This window comes from Cibotium barometz, chromosome 35 (assembly GCF_041138505.1).
Source record: "Cibotium barometz isolate CiBa-2024 chromosome 35, ASM4113850v1, whole genome shotgun sequence".
Lineage (NCBI taxonomy): Eukaryota > Viridiplantae > Streptophyta > Polypodiopsida > Cyatheales > Cibotiaceae > Cibotium > Cibotium barometz.
The window spans coordinates 47,226,370-47,247,837 of NC_141080.1; the positions used below are offsets into that span (position 1 = coordinate 47,226,370).

At 44.8% G+C, this 21,468-nt stretch overlaps 1 protein-coding gene across 1 annotated transcript in view; it reads left to right on the forward strand.

Moving 5' to 3' along the window:
* LOC147618532 (14-3-3 protein 7-like) overlaps window positions 1-17,355 on the forward strand; it is a 49,060-nt gene extending 31,705 nt beyond the window's left edge. Inside the window, exon 7 of the mRNA XM_086774989.1 lies at window positions 17,103-17,355. Within this exon, the coding sequence (XP_086631115.1) occupies window positions 17,103-17,105 (3 nt within the window). The 3' untranslated portion in view covers window positions 17,106-17,355. The remainder of the gene's footprint in view (window positions 1-17,102) is intronic.
* Window positions 17,356-21,468: the final 4,113 nt, after the last annotated feature.

Below are 21,468 nucleotides of genomic sequence, written 5' to 3' on the forward strand. Positions count from 1 at the left end.
CTACTTACGCGGACCACCACCACGTAGGCGCGTACCAGATGGAAGCCCGCCTGCCTCCCCTTCGCGCACGTGACGTTTGTTGACGCCGCCTCCGACCGGTAGCCAGCGCTACACGTCGCCACGAATGGATGCACTACGGGTACTCGCTCACGCCCAGCAGCCAGCCTACGCCCAACGCTGACACCTAGTCGACGTATTGCTGCCGAGCGCTGACTCCTAGTCGACCTGCTTGCTGGCGGCGTTTAGCTCCTCACCTGCTGCGAGCGCTGCTTACGACTTGGTTTGCCCTGTTCTGCACAGGGCAGCTTCACATGTGCTTTAGCACCTACAAGAGATTCTGCCCACGCAGCACACACAGGCTACCAGCTCTGATACCAGTTGAATGGGAGAGTTAATTAGGATTAGGTTAGAGTTCATGTGTGGGAGACATACACAGAGAAGCAAGGGAGAGAGAGAGAGAGAGAGTTGTGGGGATAAGTCAACTCATGGGGATGAGTGTGTGACTCCCCTATCACACATGTATATTGCACTAGTACACATAGTGCACTTAGTACATTAAAAGTACTAAGTGTACTATGTACTATAACTTATGGGCTTGTACACACTATAAGGGTGGGCATTATGCCTTTACCCCAACAGAAATAATCTTCAAGAGAGCACGTAGAACAAGAGAACACTACACAGGGTATGTTGTGCTTGACACTACTCTCTTAAGTGTCCACGTTCCCTTCCATCTGCTCTCTATTGTTCCACCCACACATGTTAGAAACAATCTTCAAGAGAGCACATAGGACAAGAGAACACTACACAGGGTATGTTGTGCTTGACACTACTCTCTGAAGTGTCCACGTTCCCTTCCATCTGCTCTCTATTGTTCCACCCACACATGTTAGAAACAATCTTCAAGAGAGCACATAGGACAAGAGAACACTACACAGGGTATGTTACTATGTTGTGCTTGACACTACCCTTTGAAGTGCCCATGTTTCCTTCCATCTGCTCTCTATTGTTCCACCCACACATGGTAGAAACAACCTTCAAGAGAGCACGTAGGACGAGAACACTACACAGGGTATGTGAACCATGAGTTCCATATGTCCAATGCATCCCAGATAAAGGGAAGCAAAAAGAATAATCCATCCCAGTAAAAGGGAGTCATAAACATAATCCATAAACCTGAGGATGGATCCAAATCCCTAGAAAAATATCATAATCCTTGTATACCATAACTCTTACCACATACTCAGTGCTAACCACACACCTTGGAGGAGAGGTGGACTTTATCCATAAAAGCATAATATCCATGAGATATCCAAAGATTTCTTCTCTATAAACTCGGATAGATTCATCCATAGAAATTGGTTGCGAAGCCCAATATCTATATAAATCTTGTCCAAGAAAGAAATCTCCATAGATATAATCCATCCCAATAAAGGGAGCCATAAACAATGTTTCCCTGAAACCATCTCAAGGCAAACACCACCACCTTTCTCCTTGCATGGCTATACAAGGGTTAGTGAATATCAAAAACACTTCTTAGTAAATAACAAAAGCACCAACTTTGCAAACTCAAAGTATACTTAGCTTTTCTTTGCCAGCTTGGTCATGAAGCCAAAAGAAATATCTCGTCACCATATCCTTGAGATATCCCGAGATATATCTCCATATAGCTTGCTTGTAAGCTTGATAATATAACCCACAATATCCATATGGAAAGAGTGCTAAACGTGTGTGCACATAAAGCCAACTCCATACTTCCAAGATAAATTTTATGAATTCATAAATCCTTAGGTCAACAAGCTATCTATTGCTCATGCTCTTGCTTCATAAGCTATGAAGTGGCTGGCCATGTTTAACAGCAATGATGGTAATTGTGGTCCCCACTTGAGATCTTTTCTCTTTCTTATTGATAGAAGAAAGCCTCCGCTTCCAAGAAAGCCTATGCTCTGATACCAATGAAACTCGTGGGTGTCCGGGGGACTAGGGCCTTTGACACACTTGTTGATACCATCAATCATGGTCACCATGAAACTCGTTTTGATGGCTTTGAAGCTTGTTTCACGTTTCAGTGTTGAAACGTTTCATGTCCACATCGAAACCATATCGTTTCATGTGGGGAAAAAGGTTGTGATTTTGTACGCTTTTTAGCTTTTATAATTCTTTATCTTTTCTTCTTTCATCCTATTTGTTCTTTTCTCTTCTCTTTTGTATGTCTTCTTTGTTTACTATTGATAAATATGCTAATATCATCTTATAGCTATTGGCCAGCACATTCACATTTTATGTATATGATCGTTTCGGTCCAACGTTTCATTGTCCACCTACTTGGTGTTGAAACGTTTTGTTCCAAAATAAATCGTTTCAGCATCGTTTCGATAGTAAAATGTTTCGCGGTGACTTTACTCTCTCTCATCCCATCACCTTGAAGGGGGGGAATGGCACCACTGCCTACCTCTCTTACATTTAAGAAAGAATGGCGGCAGTTCCATTGTAAGGCATCCCATCATTTTGATTGAAGGGGAGAATCCATTCTTAGGGACACCTATCACGTTAAAAGGTAGAATGGCGCCACGGGTATTTTGAAGGCCTCGCATCCCATCACTTTAAAGGGGAGAATAGCACAACTATCATTCTCCCTTATGTTATTTGAAAAATGGGAGTGGTTCCATTCTCAAGGCCTCTCATCACCCTGAAGGGGAGAATGGCACTACTTTCATTCTCTCTTACATTCAAGGAATAATGGTAATGGTGCCATTCTCATGATTCATGAATGCAAGAACTCTCTCTCTCTCTCTCTCTCTCTCTCTCTCTCTCTCTCTCTTTTTTCAGAAATTGAAAAAAAAAAAATCGTTTCAGCATCGTTTCGATAGTAAAATGTTTCGCGGTGACTTTACTCTCTCTCATTCTCATGATTCATGAATGCAAGAACTCTCTCTCTCTTTCCCTCTCTCTCTCTCATTTTTTTTTCAGAAATTGAAATTAAAAAAAAGAGTTATCTCTCTATCCTTTTTTGTTTTGCAAAAATTGAAATTCAATGCCCACTTTTGAAAGTTTTGAAATGCGCATTCAATTCAATGCCCAAATTTGGGGGTTCTTGCAGAAAATGAAGAATTTTGATAAAAATGGAAAAAACTCCTAAATTTGGGCTTCATTCAAGAACCCCTAAATTTGGGCATCGAATTGAATGCCCAAATTTCTGAAATTTCAGAAATGGGCATTCAATTCGATGCCCAAATTTGGGGATTCTTGCATAAGTTGAAAATTTTCCTTTTTTTGAGTTGTAGAAATTCGAATTTTGATAAAAATGAGAAAAATTCCCAAATTTGGGCATCGAATTGAATGCCCAAATTTTAGAAATTTGGGTATCGAATTCAATTTCAAAAATGGGCATTCGATTCAATGCCCAAATCTGGGGGTTTTGTCCAAGTTGGGACAAAATCCCCTAATTGGTTGCCCAATTTGAGCAATCTCAATTTGGACCTCCAAATTGGTCGCCCAATTCTTCCACCAATTTGAGGGTTTGGGCAAAACTCCCAAATTCCGGTTAGATGCCTAAATTTTAGGCAAAATTCCAATTGAAAGCCCAAATCTCAAATTTGAGATTTGGTCTCCCAATCTTCACCCAATCTTCAGATTTTATGTATATAATCGTTTCGGTCCATCGTTTCACTGGCCACCTCCCGGTGTTGAAACGTTTCATTCCAAAATGAATCGTTTCGGCAACGTTTCGTTTCAGCAATGAAATGTTTCGAGATGACCTTGCCATTAATGCATATTAAAACATTTAAACATAAAAGCTGGACAAAACCATAGTCACCAAAAACGAGACTCCCTTGCGGATAGCTCGTCGGACGTGGAGATGAGAAATCAATGGGATGCTTAGAATGCTTCTATCCCCACGAATCATGACGGGCTAGGAAAACCTTTACAGATAGTAAAAGTGTCCTGCCCATAGGCTCGTACTGACGAAACCACCGGATTCCTAAGATCATGTTGTACCCTAGAAGAGGCGAGACAATGAAATCTCGTTGGAATGAGACCTTTTGAACTATAAAGGCAAATTGAAAAAACATCTGTTTTCTGACTGGTATTTCCTCTGCTCCTTTGGAGAAAGATAACCTCCAATGATGCCTGCTTTAGTCTTTTCCTTAGAGGTTTCCTTAGGCTTGGATTCCTTATTCTTCTTACCCCCTGAACTAGAGCTATTATTGCCGTCCTTCTTAGCATCTTTAGAAGATGCATTATCTTTCCTTGGCTGCGGAGCAGATTGCTGCTGCTGGGGTTTGGCACTAGACTGTGATGAATGCTTAGGCTTGCCTCCGTTCGTCTTTATTTCTTCATTTTGAGCCAGAGTCAAAGCCTGGTTATATGTACTAGGTTCAAAGTTACAAACTGTGAACTGGATATTAGGATCTAATCCACGAATGAATTGATCCATCTTGGCTTGCTTAGATAACCCTAATTGTTGTGCTAAAGTTATAACCTTGCCGGAAAATTGAAGCACCGGTGACCCGTTCTGTCTGAGTCCATTGAACTCATCTGTCAGGTTGGTCAAATACTAAAGAGGGAGAAATCTGGTCTTTAGGTCATGGACAAATGTATCCTAGCTAAAAGCTGGGACACCTGTGGTTTGGTCTGTATGAAGACTAGACCAATGCTGCCACCAAGTGACTGCCTCACCCGTAAGGTGGGGAGCCGCTATGTGGACTCTATCCTGAGGATCTGTGATCTTAGCTAAAGGAAAATGAGCATTGAATTGATGAATAAATTGATTAGCTGCTAAATGATCACACTTACCATCATACAAACTAAAGTTCGGTTGAGTTTGGATGACGGTAGTCGATGTCGCGGGATGCTAGCTAGTGGCACCTATGGGTGGGGAAACTGAAGAGAGGTGCTGATACCTCAGATGTATGGACTCCTTTTCCCTTTGGTGTTCGAGTAACATGCACTCTCGATTGAGCTCTCGTTGGTGCTCCCGAGCGACGAGTTCAGCCTTGACGTCGGTCTTCGTCAATCTTGCGTTGGGTTTCCTCATAGTCCCGTCTGTTTGCTTTTTCTTCTCACCGTTTGGCTTCATCCTCTCGTCTTTGTTGTTCCATTTGAAAGAAGAGAGTGACGAAGTTGGGGGTAACTAGAGGAGTGGGTTGTGTTGCTGTTGCCTCCAAGAGTTGGAGCAGAGATATGGTATCTGTAGTAGGTTGAAGAGCAAGGTCTCCTTCGGGGGAGACTTCTTCTTGCTGATTTGTACTCTCCTTTGTAGACATGTTGTTGAAGTCGGTGGTCGTGCCGGAGCGAAGTCTGACCATCAAGGATGCCCTCACGCTAGGATGCAGTGTGTGTGGACAAGCTGAATCTGATACCAATGTAACATGCAGCGGAAGTATTCGTAATTAAGGATCTTGTCACACAAGTGTCATACCGCCTTCTTTATTGAGTTTCGCGAGTTTCGCAATCCACTTTTATCACTTCAAACTTTGAGAGAGAGAGAGAGAGAGAGAGAGAGAGAGAGAGAGAGAGAGAGAGAGAAATGTACACCAGATTGGGTCCCGAATTACCCACTGAAGGGCCCCCTCCTACTGCTAGGAGTATTTGCTTTTATTACTTTGAAGAGAATGACCTTGGACTAACTTTGGACTGTAGATAAGCCAATCGCAAGATCTCTGAAACACCAAGAGTCGGGCTAAACTGTACATGGCTGTAGAAGTACCAATGATGACCGATCTGAAGTCTATGCACTCTTCCCAATGGAATGTAGGAAGGTTGCAAATCTGAGGCTGAGGTATGGGCTGTTTGGGACTGTTTCTAGGCTGTGTATGAATGCTATAAATGAATGAATGCGTGTGTTTTACCTTCACCGGATAGCTGCAGCAAAACGTGAAAACGCAAGGTTTCCTGAAGGGTGAATGCTGCAGGCGGATGCGTTTTGCTGATGGAGGGCTGGATGCTCCAACGATGATGCTCTCAGGGATGAAGGATGGATCACTTGCTGAAAACGCTGAGGTCTATGGCCTGTAGGATGAATCGTTGATGCGCCTACTGCTGATTGCTGAGATGCCTGATGTATGAATGCAAGATGCTATTTATATCGGTGCTAAGGGCTGGTCGGTTGGTTGTAGGGCTGGCCAACTGGTTCCCTAATACTACACGACTGAATATTATGTTTAAAATAGGTTATTGATGGTATTAAATGTTGGTAAATACTAAATAAAGACTTTAAAATATGAAAAAATTACCAGGTAAAGTTATGAGGCTTTTGCAATGGTCTAGATGGCCTAAATGCATATGGGATGAATCCTATGTAAGAATGCACACATGTCTTGATGCAAACTCAAGGCTTCTATGACATCTATATGCATGAATGATTCTCTCCAAGTGGGTTAAGGGACCTCGACTGACTGACTGACTCACTAAGGCTGAGGAATGACCTACGTAGCTCGTGCCTGACATATCCTGGACTGAGGATTACAATGGGGTCATGGCGTACGACAAATATCAAATCCTAAAGGGTTCTAATACTGTACAATGTTGCACTGATGAGAAGCCATCTTGTCACCATGCACTACAGTGCAGAGTGCATGTGACAATACACCTCTCTTTTGTCCCATGGATCCCAATGCCAAGTTATCCAAGGAGGAGGATACACCCTTGGTGGAATCCACGAAGTACCAGTAGATTGTTGGCTCATTGGTTTACCTGTCGAAATGCACAATGGAAAATGAGACAACTGCTGTGAGAAACAAAACGCAAAGAGAAGCTGTATAAACTTTGCTATATACACAAAGATCCGATACAAAACTGGTGTGGGGAGCAAGGGTGGTATTTATACCACCATACAGTGCTGGTCGGCAAGGTCTAAAACAACCGACAACCTGTAGATCATGTCCACGACTGAGAATAACCAGTCGGCCAGCAAAAGACATCAAGTCGGCCAGGATAGAAGGGGTCGGCCAGCACAAGATAGTCCCCACGACCAAAAACTAGGGAGAGAAAATTCAAAAAAACGAGGAAAAATGGGAAAATCTCCTAGGCGGGCACACCCGCAACAAAGGCCCTCACTAAGTAATATGTACAGACAGGAGATGATTGCTAACACCCCCTCTCAGCTCCTTGATATTGAACCAACCCCAGTGGGCTGGAGTGTTGCCAGAGCATCGCCTGCGGTAGAGACTTCGTGAAGAGGTCCATTGCATTGTCCTTTGTCGAACAAAACTCTAGCAAGATGTCATTAGCAAAAAACTTCTCACGAACAAAGTGACTCTAGATGACCATGGGTTCCACTAGTGGAAACCCAATCTCACCAAGTAACCTTTGCAACCTCACCACCTTGCAAGCAGCACCACAAGTAGCCCGGTACTTTGCCTCTGTAGAAGACAAGGCAATAGTTGGTTGCCTCTTGTTGCTCCATGAAATAGCTCTTGAGCCAAGTGTAAATCCGTAGTGTGATGTAGATCTCCTGGTGTCTGGATCTCCTCCCCAATCTGAGTCACTCCAACCTTGAAGTCTGACCCCGTTCGTCATTCCTCCTCTAATGTCATAGAAGAGTCCAAGATCCTTCGTACCCTGCAGATACCGCAAGACCCGCAATCCTGCATCCCAATGAGTCATCAAAGGCATCTGTATGAATGAGGTCAATAGCCCCATTGGAAAGTTCAAGTCCAATCTGGTGTTCAGCAACCAAATCAATGAACCAACAAGCTTCCGATACAAAGAGGCATCATGATTCATCCTGCTCACAAGGATCAGTAACTGTAACTTTGGTATGCCAAATCCTGGGAATCTGCTGAAGACCATACAAGGCCTTCTGTAACCTGTAAACCACTCCCTTTGATCTCGGAACCTCAAAGCCTGGAGACTACTCAACATACACCTCCTCTTGCAAGTCACCATCTTCCACTTGCATGGCTTTCCCACAAGTCCCCTTGAAAAGAGCTTCTTCAACTGTAGTAGGCTCTGTCCTGAATGATACGAGACATCAAAGCATAGTTCACCTGTAAAGGCTCCTGTGATTGACGAACGCAAGAATTGGAATGTCCTTGCCTGCTGCCAACATCTGGCAAGCCATCCACCGTTTGGTTCTGGAAAGCTTGCCGCAACGTATCCACATTCAAGTGGTCATGACGAAACTGCCACAAATCACCAAACTGAGAACCTGTAAGAGAGTGAGAGTTTGTAGATCCCATTCTCCACTCCACCTTTCCATACAACTTGGCCCCTTTGTCTCGGAGAGCAACAAAATGCTCATCAAACTCCACCCGTACGCCATTCTTGCAAACCTCATGCACGGACAATAGATGAAAACCAAGGGATGGGATATAAAGAACCTGGGAGGAATGGTTCCCCCTCTGCCATTGGGAACGATCTCTAACCTGCCCTCATTGTGAATAGAGATAGTGGACTTGTCACCGATAAGGATGTGACCTACGGGCCTTCGAAGATCTAATCATAACTCTCTCGAGGAGTTGTCATGTGCTTGGAAACACCACTGTCTAGAGTCCACTCCCAAGTATCCCTAGCGGTGAGTCCAACCATCTCCCTGCTCGGAGAAGATGGAGCTCTGGTGTCCATAATCTCCAAGTGCAAAAACTGGAGTCTTGCCGGTTACTGATGAGGAATCAGCACCTTTCTCGGTGCTTTGCTGATGAGGACATTTCCTCCAATAGTGGCCTTTCTCGCCACAATGGTTACAAGTCTACTCTGCCTTCAAGGCGTCATGATCCGAGTCGAGCTCCTGCTCAGAAGACTTCGCGTGTGAAGACTTCCCTTTGTCCTTGTTGCGGCCTTTCAACCATTGGTCAGTCAAGGCCTCGAAACCTCCGCTCCTGTGGAGGATTTGTAAAAGGTTCTTCCTGGTCCAAGACCATAGGCACGTGCTCCTCCCATGTGATGGTGCTGAGTCTCCCACTGGTGATCAAAGAGGAATAGAAAGCTGAGTATTGAGGGGTCAGATGCGACAGCAAAGTGATGGCCATGTCCTATGAAGATATCTCCTTCCTAGCCTGAAGAACATCTTGCTGAAGAGCCCGGAGTTTGTTGATGTGCTCCCGCATGGTCGAAGACTTTGCAAGATCCATCACCTGCATCTGCACTTCCAAGGAAATTCGCTTCATGGGTGATACCCTGTTATACAGAGAAGCCAAGTGCTACCAAATCCCTCTAGTGTCATGTGTTTGATATGATTAATCACCTGGGGTGTGCAATTAAGGAAGATGAAAGAACGCACACGGGCATTGACACAATCCCATAACTGTGCCTGAGCCTCCCGTTCTTTCCTAGTAGAGGGTAAAAGCTCCCCGTCCTCCAACTCTGGCCGTGGAACACCAACCACAATGAAATCAGCCAAGTCATAAGACTCCAAGACAGACACCATCATTACCCTCCAGCATAGTTTCCAGAAACGGCGTTTCTGGAGCACCGAAACGCCGAAACGTTTCGGAAACGTTTCCAGAAACGGAAACGGCGTTTCCAGCTTTTATTTTTTTCTAGGGTTCAAAAACCCGCGTGCTCTCTTCGCCGGCATTTTTCGCTTCTTTCCGCCGCCTGTTTGGAGCTGCTCTAGCCATCTACCTTGCCCTCTACTCCTCTACCTCCACATCAGCCCTCTACCACGCCCTCTACCTCTCTACTTGGGGCCTCCACCTTTGCCATCTAAGCTCTACCAAGCAAGAAGGAGTCACACCTTGCTCGCAGCCTGCAGGATCAGAAAAACAGCCTCCACTTCTCGAATCTCTCCGAGTCTTCCGACCTCGAACCGCACAAGTAAGTTAAGTAACATGGCTCGGACTCCGGATCCTTTTTGGCAGCATGTGGAGCAAGTGGGGGCTTATGCAGGATCTGGTGGCTCCAGGAAATGGAGATGTAAATATTGTGGGTTGGTCAAAACGGGGAGTGTCACCCGCGTGAAGGACCATCTTGCTCATGTTCCAAACAAAGATGTAGGGCCATGCCCCTCTGTTCCTCTAGATGTTCGGAAAAGCCTTGAAATGTGGAGGCAAAAGCGTTTTGCCGTTCCCGAAGAGGAAGTATCTACAGCAATGGGTGGTCAAGAGCATGAAGCTGGTTCAAGTCAAGCAGCAGCAGCAAAGAGGGCCAGAGGCAGAGACTTAGGATCAGATTTCTCCTCTACCTCAGTGTCGGGTGTGCATGCAAGGAGGACTCCTTTGCCAGGTGATGTATCACATTCACAAGACACCCCTCCAATAAATACTGTACAAAGGGCTAGCATCCAAGCAGGATTTCAAAAGCAAGCAATTGCAGAGGCAACTAGGGAGCTCACCCGGATGTTCATACGGTGTGCCATTCCCTTTCATGTGGCCAAGACAAATCAATGGAGGAAGACCATGAGGGCCATCAGCCGCATTGGATGCGAGTGGGATGGCCCTACATCTGAGGCTCTGCGGACACGAGAGCTAAAGCGGGAAAAATCATGCATAGAAGTGCAGCTAGAGCCCTTGAAGGAAACATGGAAAAAGTATGGCTGCACTATATTGTGTGATGGGTGGTCAGATGTACGCAGGAGAAATGTATACAATGTTTTGGTGTCATGCTGCAAAGGCACTATGTTTTTGAAAGCCATTGATGCCTCCCTCCCAGGTCTCACAGTTACAGGTGCATTTATTTGGACACATATAAGGGAGGCTATAGTGCAAGTTGGGCCTGAGAATGTTGTGCAGGTGGTGACAGATAATGGAAGTAATTGTAAGTCTATGGGCTCTATGCTAGAGGATGAATTTCCAGCCATTGTGTGGACCCCTTGTGCATCACATAGCCTCGACTTATTGATTGAGGACATAGGTCAAATACAATGGGTTGAAGCCATCTTTTGCACCGCACGAAGCATGGTGAAGTTTGTGAAGAAGAGGCCAAAAGTCTTGAGCATGTATCGGGCCTACAACACTCTTGAGCTATTGCAGCCTGCAGCCACCAGATTTGCATACATGTTCATTGTGCTTGAGAGACTCCTGCGAGTCCGCAGAGAGTTGGTACGCACTGTCTACTCAAATGAATGGCTAGAGTGGGATGAGAGAGAGAGCCCCAAGGCAAGAGCTTTTGTGCGTGATGTCATGAGAGAGGAGTGGTGGGTAGAGGTTGAGGGGTTGATCAAAACTCTCAACCCCATCTACACAGTGTTACGCATTACAGACATGGAGGGCAGTACTCTAGGCCTTTTATACGAGTACATGGACAAGATTGGGGAGGCTCTCAACAAGCAAGACTACTTGAGAGCAGAGCAGTAAGTCTCCTCAGTCATGGCTACCCTTGCTTTACTTCTTATCTTTATTTTACTCTTGAGTCTTTACATTGGTCTCGACTCTTGACTCTTGTTTTTTGTCCTTTTTTATCTTATGGTTTGATCTCTAAAGGGTTGATGAAATCAAGGCTGTGTGGAATCGGCGATGGGATTGGTTTCACAGGCCGATTCATGCGGTAGCACATGTATTGCATCCTTTGTGGCGAGATGAGGAGCAATACGAGAACGAGGAGCTAGAAGAAGGCTTCATGACATACATGAGGAACTTGACATCTGGTAATGTGCACATGCTGAAATGTATAGAGGATGATCTCTTGGCCTTTCGCAACCAGACAGGGAGCTTTGGTCAAGAGAGTGCAAAGCTTCGAGAGACTCAGCTCTACAGCCTGTCTCATGGTGGGAGAAGTATGGAAATTGTGCTCCCACGCTGGAAATTCACTACCCTTAACTACAGTTTACATAGTACACTGTACAATGTGCATCTTTCTTGTTTCCACTTAGTTCTAATTTCTAATTGTATGTGCATTTCAATAACAGAAACGCATCGCCATTCGAGTGCTCTCACAGGATTGCAGTTCGGGTCCATGTGAGAGGAATTGGAGCACTTGGGCCCTCTTCCATACAAAGAAGAGGAATAGGCTGAGTACCGCTCAGCTAGAGCGGTTGGTGTTTTGTCATTGCAACCTCCAGCTCCTTGAGAGGAATGCCCGACATCCGGAGCCTTCACAGGTGAATGTGGATAAGATCGACATCATGAGGGAGAGGTTCATCCCAGAGATCCCACGGAATGAGCGTGATATGTACACCTTGCTTTATGAGGAGCTGACAGTGCCGAGCCACAACACCCGCTGCACCACCCATTCTCAGAGGCAGAGGGGGGGATCCATCGCTTCCACTTCAGCAGAGGCAGAGGACCATGATCCTACCATTTCTTCATCTGAGCCTGACTCTCATGAGTCGGAGGATGACTCCTCCATGGATGATCTTGATGAGTGATTTTTGGAGCACTTAGCTCTAGGATTTTGTCATGCCAGCAGCTGCTGCCAGCCTGCCAGCCAGCTGGATATTTTTTGATCATGTTTTGTATTTACTATAGTCTATACATATGGATTATGGATTATGGATGATGGATGATGGATGATGGATCTTGTTTTGTATTGACTCTTTTGAGGCTTGAGCCTACAGTTGTCATTTCTGAATTTTGATCTATCATTTGAGTCTTTGACATTGAACTTAAGCAAAGATGTATTTTTCAAGCTTTTGTAATGTTTTTATTAATTATATATGTATGTATTAAACCCTAAAACCGAAACTCCATTTCCCCGTTTCTTCCCGAAGGCCGAAACTCCGAAACTCCATTTCCCGCCGTGCTCCGCACCCCCGTTTCCGAAACTCGTGGAAACTATGCCCTCCAGATGCCATAGTTGGTCCCGTCCAACTGTCGATCCACCGGGAATGTGGGGAGAGTGGGGATCTTCACGTGCTTCTGAGCCATCTCAAGCAAATCTGCCATCTCAAGGGTTCACAAGGTCTTGTGAAGGGATGCTGGGTCATTGGGTGGGAAAAAAAATGAAGAAGAGGCTGCAAACACTATGCAAGGTGGTTGTCCAACGGTGATGGCCGCCTTCTACCCGTTCTCCAAGTCTCGAATAGCCGAAGAAATCTCCAATCAGCACCAAAAAACAGCAAATCTTGAAGCTCCCACTGTCTCCAAGCTTCAAGCCACCTTGGGCTCTGATACCATGTCGGAATGCACAGCGGAAAATGAGACAAATGCTGTGTGAGACAAAACGCAGGAGTGTAGAGAGAGAAAAGTTGTATAAATTCTGCTATATACACGAAGATTTGATACAAAACTGGTGTGGGGGGCAAGGGTGGTATTTATACCACCCTTTAGTGCTGGTCGGCTAGGTCTAAAACAGCCGACAGCCTGTAGATCATGTCCACGACTGGGAATAACCAGTCGGCCAGCAAAAGACATCAAGTTGGCCAGGATAGAAGGGGTTGGCCAGCACAAGACAGTCCCCACAACCAAAAACCAGGGAGAAAAAACACGGGAAAACAGGGAAAAATGGGAAAATCTCCTGATCGGGCACACCCACAACAAAGGCCCTCACTGAGTAATATGTATAGACAGGAGATGATTGCTAACAACCCCTCAGCTCCTTGATGTGGAACCAACCCTAGTGGGCTGGAGTGCTGTTGGAGCATCGCTTGAGGTAGAGACTTCGTGAAGAGGTCCATCGCATTGTCCTCTATCAAACAAAACTCTAGCAAGATGTCATCAGCAAAAAAACTTCTCACGAACAAAGTGACTCTAGATGACCGTGGGTTCTGCTAGTGGAAACCCAATCTTGCCAAGTAACCTCTGCAACCTCACCACCTCGCAAGCAGCACCACAAGTAGCGCGGTACTTTGCCTTTTGGTCCACTGCCCCATCTGGTCAACCTTGAATGGTGCCCATGGGTTGTCAACATCCATGGGCCAAAAAATGACCATTATTAGTAACCATGAAGTTCATGGCTTTCACACATGGCCAAACCTTTTTTTTTTCCCCGAGAAAAGATCCTCTTTCATTAGTTATAAAAAAACGCCCGCTGGGCTACAAAAAAGCTCTCCTGCTCATAAGAAGGCAGAGCAGAGATCCAATCAATGCTAGGGAGACTCTCCCTAGGTGCAAAAAGGTACAAATATCAGTACAAATAACTGAGAGGCTATATCATACAATAGGAGGGGGGAAAAGCCAAACAGGTGGCCTGTAATGCCAGCGGGGGGTACCCGCGTGTAGTGTATAGAAGAGGCCGTTGCGCCAAGTGGTGTGAAAGGCCTGGCGCCGCAAGATCTCCGCATCCGAGTCGCCCCGGATGCGGTCATACTGTCCTCGCAGGGTGTGGATCAACTCCTGCCAAATCCCCCGAACAGTCTCTGCTGGTGGCTCCAGTCTCCCCTCAAAGGCCCTCAAACACCGGGCTCTCCAGGTGAACCCGATGGTGAGGCTGCTGAGGAGCTCCCATCGTAGATCCCTCTCTCGTGTCCAGTCGGCGAACGAGAAATCCGGTGAAGGAACAAGGCGAGGCTGGCCCCTAATGAATCTGATGGCCTGGCTGTCCTGCACACATGGCCAAACCTAATTGCTTGGAACGTGGACAAGGACTTGACATTGACTTGGCCTTTCCAAACACTTGACCAATGGGTCTAATAAGTGTCCAGTTGGGCCATGTGCAACCATTACATCTTGCAAAGAGGGTTACAAAAGACGTGTGCCACAGGCACGGCTGGACCAAACCCTAATGACATAAATGTCGCTAGGCGACTTGGCCCTTGGACTAGGGTCACAACATGCTCGTGGCCCATAGTCCTAAGTGAGGGCACAGTCGCCCTTGAGAGGCAGACGCCCCACTTCATATCTACGACATCCTCCAAGAGCCATAGAGCGACACTGGTACAGGAGGTGGACAATAAGTCAATGTACCGAGTTTCAAGTCTTCGGGGCCCTTGGCCGTAGAGTACCGGATGGATCTTCAAAGAGATGCGAGCCCGTGGTTTTAGCTTGGCTTTAGAGGAGAGATTTGCAGCCAGTTTACTTTGTGCTTGGGAGCACCTTAGGCTTGCCTCAGATAGATAGCTCCAGTTGCCTCAAAGGAGTGGCTTTGGCAGCCTTTGGTTTGGAACCCCTTGATCCGTTTACCCAGGGGGATCGATTGCATGTTTCTTGGGGCGCCTTGAGCATGGGACCAACCAGGTCTTTTGGAGATTGGATCGCCCACAAGTAGTTACTCTCGGAGGTGCAAGAGAGAGGCCTGACAGGGATCCAGGGTGGAGATAGGCTCAACATCGACATCGATTGAGCTATCTCTCAGGAGTGGTTGACTCCCCCAGACCCGACCCCCCAGTGTGGCTAGGCGTGTTTACCAGAATATCTTCGTGGCGGTCCATGGAGCAGATGAGCACAGTTGTTTGCTCACTTTCTCTATTGGATCCCATGGCAGACTAGAGAGATTTGAGCTTCACTTGGAGGATTTTAGTGGCTACACCTTGCAGAGGCTAAGGGTAATTGGTTTTCGGGCACGGGAATGGCATATTGATCCAGCACCGGCCAAGGTGGCCAGGGAGAGATTATGGCGGCTATGGATATGGGAGTGTCGACCTCTCACGCACCTTTAGTGGGATCTGGGAGAGTGGACTTGGCATGATCGAGCGGATTGGGAGGAGACTCTGGATGCCCCCTTCTTTGCATATATTGCGTGCCTAGGCCGTAGGATCCAGATGCCTGAGATAGATGGCACACCGGTAGCAATAGCACATTGGCAGTCTCAAGGCCTCTCACAACGTTTCCTTTAAGATTTTTGGAAGAGACTGTGGGACAGATTTTGGCCAAGATAGATCACCCTCTTTCTTTGGTAGATGGCACATAGGAGTTTGGCGGTCGGTACTTGGTTGGTAGTTGGTGGTCAACCAGCGGCTACCCCCAGGAGACTCTGAGACATTTCCTTTGGGATTGCTCGAAGGCTCAGTAGATTTGGCAGCGGATTCTCCGCATCTTTGCTATGGACAGGGCATCGACCCGGATCATCACATGGGGCATTGTCTCTTGGGCCACAGAGGTTGGAGCAGTTAGGGCTTATGAGGAGGATGGGGGAGGGCTAGGCCTTCAGATCTCTCACCATTGTATTGCAGCAGTACTAGTCACAGTCCCACCTACAGGCAACTGGTGGCCATGCTCATGTCAGAGATGGGAGATTTGCAGTAGCATAGCAGCTTGGCACATTTGGCGTGCTAGATGCAGTGAGGCCATCGAGGGTACCCACACTCCGCCGGTGGAGACCATCAGGAGCATATGGCTTGATATCATTCACACCCTCCATGGTCAGTGGGGGAAGTTACAAGGAGGTTTTGACCGCATGCGGAAGTGGCGGGAAGCTTTCTTGAGACTTTGGAGGCCTGGCCCGTTCATCACAGATAGAGGCGGTGACCCCATTTGGCATTACAGATCACTTGTGTGGTTTTTCCCCCTCCCCTCTCCCTGTATGAGATAGTCTTCTCCTCACAGAGAGGCCAGCCGGAGGAGAAGCATCACTTCCCCTCATGATCATTTGATTCCCACCCTTAAATGAGGTGAGTTTGTATGTAGCCCTTTGTATCTACTCCTTTGTGGTTGTTTTTTTTAAAACTAATTGAAGGATCTTTTTCTCGGGAAAAAAAAAGTCTGGTAGTACCTACTTGTTTCATTGTATGTAAAGGGTCTGCATAGTATGCAGACCCTATTTTTAGTAGACATCCACAAACCATGGACTCCATTCCCCAGACTGATGGTTGCACATACCATTGGCGCCATCCTCCAGACCAATGGGCACTAAACAGGCTTAAAGTAGATAGCTTTACACTGCAAACTATCTCCTGCAGTGCTGCTGAAATTGCAATTTCTCCATGGCGTCTCCAAAAACTGTGATCGGATGGATACCTCCATGATGCATTTAGTATGTTATCACTGAACGCAACTCTTTCTGGGTGGATCAGACCCTCGAAAATCCGTCAAATCTGACACCAATTGTTAAAAGATCTCACAGGTGATCAAACCAAGATGCCTCTTGGCTGCTCAAACCCTGCTGCCCCTCATAAAGGGGGCTGGCTCCATGCATCAAGACAACCAGAACTTGGCAAATGTTTTTACTCTGAATCTATGATGTATTGATAGTTGTTTTATTTGTGTCTCATCTTGCTACCAGCATGTGTTGCAACATATGATGTTTCCTTGTAAACTTTTTGTGCCACTTCATTAAAACCTTAATCTGTATAACTTATCTTTACTTGATTGGTTTTGATGAGAGCTCTTTGTTTTCTTAATGTGCAGTAGCAAGCCTTCTAATGCAAGTCCTCTCGATTAAGCAATGGCATCATGTGGGTTGATTGTCTTAAAATTGTAGCAGCTCAGTTCTTTCAGAGCTATTTTATTGAGTGCACGCTAAAAAGACAGGTTTAAAAGACACTGCGTGCAAGGACATGTTTTTGACCTATAGCATTTTTATTATAATGTTTTGCCTCCATTCAGGCCGAGAGTCATCTCCAACCACCTCTATTTTGAAATATAAATTTTGGTTGCCTTATATTAGAAGAGGGTATATCTGGCCTCAGTTAACTCCATGCATTTGTGAAAGATTTTGTTTAAGTGGAAATTTATTTGTTGGCACATGTGTTTTATGGAAATATGCACAAAGAAAGGTGACCTACATTACAGAAATTGTGTTGTGTATTAGATCACAAAAGGGATGGTTTACTTCCCAGCATTAGAACCAAGGGTAATATATGGACATGGATCATAATAGCTCAGTTGGAAGTGTGGCGATATGTTTGTTATGTATGCAATTGGCTATGTGTGAGTATGTATCAAGCAAGGTGACCTACAAAACACTTTTACTCTGGCCTACAAAACACTTATTCTCTCTGGCAAAGTTGTCATTCATATCTAGGTCTACTGAGAAGGCTTTGATGGTAATCAAGAACACTATCCTACGAATACTAGTAGATGACTCTACACTTTATAAGAACAATGTAAGAAATGTTTTGTGAACTAATTAGGAATTACAAATTGTGTACTAATCATTGAAGGCTGATTTCTTTCATTGTTGCAAGCGCCTTGAATCTTGGCTTTTCTATTGCTCGGATCAAATTAGTTAAGAGTTATCTTACCTTACGAATGAACAGTGGAACTTGACTTTTTGCGAGCAAATCAACTAAGGTGAGGTGACAACTATTTCTTCTGTCATTCAAGTGAAAAGGTAAGCCATTTATTTGCTTTATTTCTCTTTTCGCAAACATTTATCTTGCATCTTCTATTTCTCCTTCAAATTTTCTCTATCATGGGGGAAAATCCACAATTTCCATTTATTCAAGAGCACATCATGCACAATCAAATAGGTACTGAGAGGGAGTTGAGGAGGGAGCTAGTAGATATATTATCTCGAAGACAGAAGAGTACAGGCACAGATTCAATAGATTTTTGAGACTCTAGAATTAGTAAATTATGGAGGTCACATTACATGCTCAAGATTCAACCGTAAAACTTTAACTTTTCAAAATTATGATTATAAAAAAGATGTGTTGTACTTTCTTAGCTTAGCTAGATGTTTACTATTTAGAGGATAAATTCTCTGAACATGATAAAATCAAGTGTGCTACTAACCATCTAGTGGAGAGTGTTGTTTTATGGTGAAATGTCACCAAGAATAGTTGTCATACACCCTAAACGAGGAAATCTTTTGGATCAACAAGAAATTTCTTCCACCACAATACAAGGCTAGGCTAGGCAATAGTGGGACATCTTATACTAATTGGATAAAAAGTCTGTGTCCACCTATTGATAGATTTTGGTAGACCTTTCTTTGATTGCAAGCCATAGACAAGGTACGTGAGAAGGAACAAAATAGGAAATTTATAGCAGAACTTAGGTACTATTGGATCCATGTTCCATTAGCTTTGCCGTTTCTTTAGTGATGAATTGTGATAGAAAAAATGGATTTTTAAAGTTGCAAATAATTCCGAACATCAGAGTGACAAGACCCCAAAAATTGAGATTAAAAAAAAGAAATTTAACAAACTTAAGGGCAACAACAATGCCAAGAGGATTGACACTTCCAAGAAGCCTAATAAAAGAGACTCCTCGTTGTTTCAGGTGCAACGAAGAGGGCCATATTGCAACGGATTGTCTAGAGAAGAAAAAGAGTAACATGGCAAAGCTACACATGATTGAGGATGACAAGGAGAACAATTCATTCAATCAAGAGGGTAGTGACGATTATGAATATTCCCACTACGAAGGTAAAAACAATTTTCATTGTCCTTTGAGAATGAAAAGAACTATTAATGGTGAAGATGTTATTATTCTACTCAATGATGGTAGCACACATGACTTCATTAATGAGATTGCCTAACCTAGAGTCCGCGTCCTAGAGATGTGAGCGTGCATATGTGAACTTGGATACGTGAGCCTAGAGACATGAGTCTAGAGGTGAACATAAACACATGAACTTGCATATGTGAGCCTTGATACGTGAACCTAGAGATGTGTGTCTAACAACAGTGAAAAAATCAATTTAAAAAAACTTGTTTGAAATCATTTTTAGATGCGATCCAGAAGTACCATGGATCTTTGATGCGAGCCAAATTTGGACCAATTGTTAGAAATGATAATATACTCGGCTATAGCACATCAAAACACACTTTCTCAAACCCACCAAGCCTTTTGTCCTAGTAAAAACAATCAGCTCCCAATAGAGTGCTTTCTTTTTAAAAAGGTTAGACTCCTTTGGATCCACTTCAAGCAAGAGCTTTGGGAGGAAATGAGCCAATGAAACACAAACGTGAGTGGAGGAAATGTGTAACCCCTAGAAATAAGAGTGGTCCACCACGAGTCTTCGAACTCCAGATTCGTTAACTGGCTTTGTAAACATTACCTTAAACTTTATGAAGATGACATTCAACCGCCCTATCTTTGGGCAGCCTAGCTTTGGGTGTAGCTCCAATGTAGGAGTGGGAGTAGGACCTCGAACTTGAACGTTCGCTTCCATAGGAAGTGGTCAAACCATGTCGGTGGGGTGGACGCCACAATGTTTCAAACATTTAGTGTGAGCTGGGTTTATCCCAAGCAAACCATGACCATCAAACAACCCAACAACTGCAGCTATGGTAATTGGGACATTTCTCTTTTGCTGTACCATTAGGGATAAATGTTCCATAGTACGCATAACAATAAGCACACAAAGTGCAAGGAGTTTCGGTCTCAACATGAGCTCATTTTAATAAAAGAAAACAAAGGGAAAGGATAGAAAAAGTAAGAAAAGGGAGAGACCATGATGACTAACAGAAAGACGGAATGATGGGGAAGCAACAATGCAAACAACATGGAACATAAGATAACTAAAGAAGCCAACGTAGAAAAGAAGTAGAGACAAGGCACTACAAACAAATAGGAATCTTCAATCCATGCTAGTTAACGCTCTTTTAAACCTCGATGATTTCACAGCAAGCAAAAATTCAACGAGGATTTTCCAAGGATAACGTGAACAGTACAAACATGTGTTAATAAAAACAAGCATCCTTACTTTTTATATTGAGCTTGAATAAAAAATGAGAAGTGAAGATGGTTCAATGCATGCCAAGACTAGGGACCAGGGGCTAGGGGCTAGGGGCTAAGAGAAGTGAAGATGGTTCAATGCACATCAAGTCTAGGGAGACTAGGGTCTAGGGCTAGGAGCTAAGAGCATTAGTTACTAATTTTATTGAGAAACTTATTCATCTATTGTAAGTCAAAAGTAGGGTCTTGGTGAGGTTTTGAGCTCGCAACATCAATAGCTGGGGAGTTCGGTGTAAGTGGTCCATGATGCTCTGGGTCGGGGACGTCTGGCTCGAAGAATGAATCGAGCTCCCACTAAGAACTCCTCTGGGGCATGGGTACGAGTGGTGGGCTCTGATGTCGTAGTAGAGGAACAGATGTTGTAATAGAGGAACTGTTGTGGGCAGTGGATTCCAATGTGGATATATATACCACAAAGAAATCAGTGATGGCTCTCTATGAGGTGTCCCGTCAGAGCCAGGGTTGTCTCTCAGCATGTTGCCTCAACATTACATCCCTGTGTCGTCTTAGCTCCATCAAGTACATGCACAAGCATCTCTGATCCTCAAACTATATCACCCATGTGAGTGGTCTGAATCCCTCTCGGAAGAGGCAATGGAATCTCCCTTGTATCTCTTCATAGTAAGCCGGGCAACTGAGCATATAATGGGCCTCATCCTCTACTGCTCCTGTGATGCATATTGTGCATGTCCTCTCCTCATGTGGGATATCCTCAGCTTTGCTAGTCTCTACTCTGAGGCGGGTGGGAGGATACCCTGAGCTGGTTGATCATGATACGCATATGGCATGTGACATGTGTATCTGTATGTATCTCGGGATCTCAGCGGAGAGTCTCAAGAAGTGATCTTTGTAGAACTCACACTTCTTACCAATCTGTGAGACGAAGACACCCATGTTTGGTGTTGAGAGAGAAAGAAAGAAACAAAGAAAGATTTTATTAACGTTTTCCAAAAGACGGAACTCGACCTATGAGACAAATCAGTGTACCTGCATGGGGTATCCTCTGTCATCCCAACAAAATGAAAAAGTACTGAACTAAAAAGCTGAATCTGGGTGTGCAATAATAAGTACAATGAGGGGGGAGGGG